The following is a 1931-nucleotide window of genomic DNA, read 5'->3' as shown; positions in this document are numbered from 1 at the left end:
TGGAGAGTTGAATTGTAGTGCCTGAGCGAAAGCAGGCTTTTGGGAGTGCTGAGCTCTTTGGAGCCGGATGAGCTAATTGCGAAGTAGGGCGAACCAACAGGAGAATCAGATGAGCAGAGCCTTTGAAATCGAATGGAATGATATAGAGTCAAGGAGCTGATCCGACCCATCCTCTCTTTATTATTCTTATTCTTATTATTGTTATTATTATTATTATAACTTCTCATCGAATGTATTCGTCAAATACACTAAAAAAACATTATGGCTTTTGATCCGTAGCACGTGCCTCGCTATTATTAGCGGCCGCGATGGGAACGCTGTTGCCGGCTCGATTCGCGTCCAAATTCGCGTCCTGTGCTAGTCGCCCATCCCCCACCCAGCTCCGACGCCCGCCTTTCCGCCCGCCTCCGACAAGAAGCATGAGCGTGTCCCAGGAATCGGCCCTCCGAAAGCCCACTCCCGCTTCTACCGATGACGGCGACGGACCAGCGAAGGGCGACGTGATGGTGCAGTACGTGGTCCTCCGCCGTGACCTGATCGACACTTGGCCTCTCGGCAGCGTCGTCACCCAGGGCTGCCACGCTGCGGTGGCCGCAGTCTGGTCCCACCGCCAACACCCCGACGTCCTCGCCTACTGTTCCGACGACAACCTCGACTCAATGCACAAGGTCTGTTCGACGAAATGCGGTAACGAAACCTTAGATGTGTGCTTTTGCACAAGGCGTGTTCGACAAAATGCCGAAGTGAGGCCCGGCTTCCAGTACTCTGCATGCCTATTCGTGCAAAAAACCGTTAAGAACAAATGGCCAATTGCCGTCTTAGAATCATGTCATGTCATCCCTTAGATTTTGCTACAATGAAGCCTTCAATTCTATAACTCACATCCTCAGCGAATTAACTCTTCCAAATGAAAGCCTTGACTCGTACATGTTCTATGGTTTTGCTACTTGTCATATCGTTTTGCTTGTTTAGGTGACTCTGGAGGTGAAAGGGGAGACACAGCTGAGGAACCTTTCGGAGAAGCTCAAGTCAGAAGGGGTGGATCATAAGCTGTGGATCGAGCAGCCGGAGAACTTCCCGACCTGCCTTGCCACCCGGCCTTATCCCAAGTCTCAACTTGCATCTTTCTTTAAGAAGCTTAAGCTCTGCAAATGATTAACAGGGACCTTCATCAATAACAGTGCCAAGTATTCCATCTTTGTTATTCTTGTGTCGATCTCTATCATAACTGAGAACCAGTTTGCGTTGTGACATCATGTTTCTTTTGTAAGATTTGAAAGTTAAGAAAAATAACTCGCAACTAATTAGATGTTTTGTGAATATAATTCATGGTGGTGGATAGTCGAGGTCTCCATGTGGTCAAAGGTGAAGCGGAGTTTGATACGAGTATTCTATGGGTATATTAAATTACAATTAATGACTCAAATCGTCTCCTAATAAATGTAATGATAGATGATAGTTTTTAGTATTAATTATTATTTTTGAATTTTTTACATTAAAATGGAGGTTGGATTTAAGTTCTAAGACTACAATATGAAATAGCTTATAATCCTAATAAATGAAAAACAATGCACTTACAAAAAATCTAATCTAACCTAAACTACTTTGCAAGATAATTAAAAACAACATTAAGTAAAATATTAATAAAACCTAGATTAATCTAACCTAATTTCATCCTAATAAAGACAAGAATGAACATTAACGAAACAAGCATGAATTAAACAAGTGATATGCATTAACAAGAGTAAACAAAATGTAGGTAACAATTAAGCAAACATGTTGTGTGCATGAATCAAATTAATCAAAGTATGTGCACACTAATATGGGAAATTAAATTGAATACAAACATTCAACATGAGAAAAGAGACAACCGAACACTACGAATTAAGAAGGAGGAAGAAACTGTTGTGATTTGTGGAGAGGTGGAGCGG

At 42.5% G+C, this 1931-nt stretch overlaps 1 protein-coding gene across 1 annotated transcript; it reads left to right on the top strand.

Moving 5' to 3' along the window:
* The first annotated feature begins 248 nt into the window (after positions 1-248).
* On the top strand, positions 249-1290 carry LOC121973157 (putative peptidyl-tRNA hydrolase PTRHD1). The gene is made up of 2 exons (XM_042524740.1): positions 249-668; positions 973-1290. Exons 1-2 carry the CDS (start codon positions 309-311, stop codon positions 1153-1155), a joined length of 543 nt encoding a protein of 180 aa, XP_042380674.1. The 5' UTR covers positions 249-308; the 3' UTR covers positions 1156-1290.
* The last annotated feature ends 641 nt before the right edge of the window (positions 1291-1931 follow it).

Source organism: Zingiber officinale, chromosome 4A (assembly GCF_018446385.1).
Source record: "Zingiber officinale cultivar Zhangliang chromosome 4A, Zo_v1.1, whole genome shotgun sequence".
Classification (NCBI taxonomy): Eukaryota; Viridiplantae; Streptophyta; class Magnoliopsida; order Zingiberales; family Zingiberaceae; genus Zingiber; species Zingiber officinale.
The sequence above is the reverse complement of the archived record's forward strand: the minus strand, read 5'-3'. Positions and strand labels throughout refer to the sequence as shown.

Excerpts from the sequence above, each read along its gene's own strand:
- LOC121973157 (XM_042524740.1), top strand. The coding sequence starts at position 309 with ATGGGAACGCTGTTGCCGGCTCGATTCGCGTCCAAATTCGCGTCCTGT. Across the intron at positions 669-972 it reads ACCTCGACTCAATGCACAAG|GTGACTCTGGAGGTGAAAGG; the intron begins GTCTGTTCGACG and ends TTGCTTGTTTAG.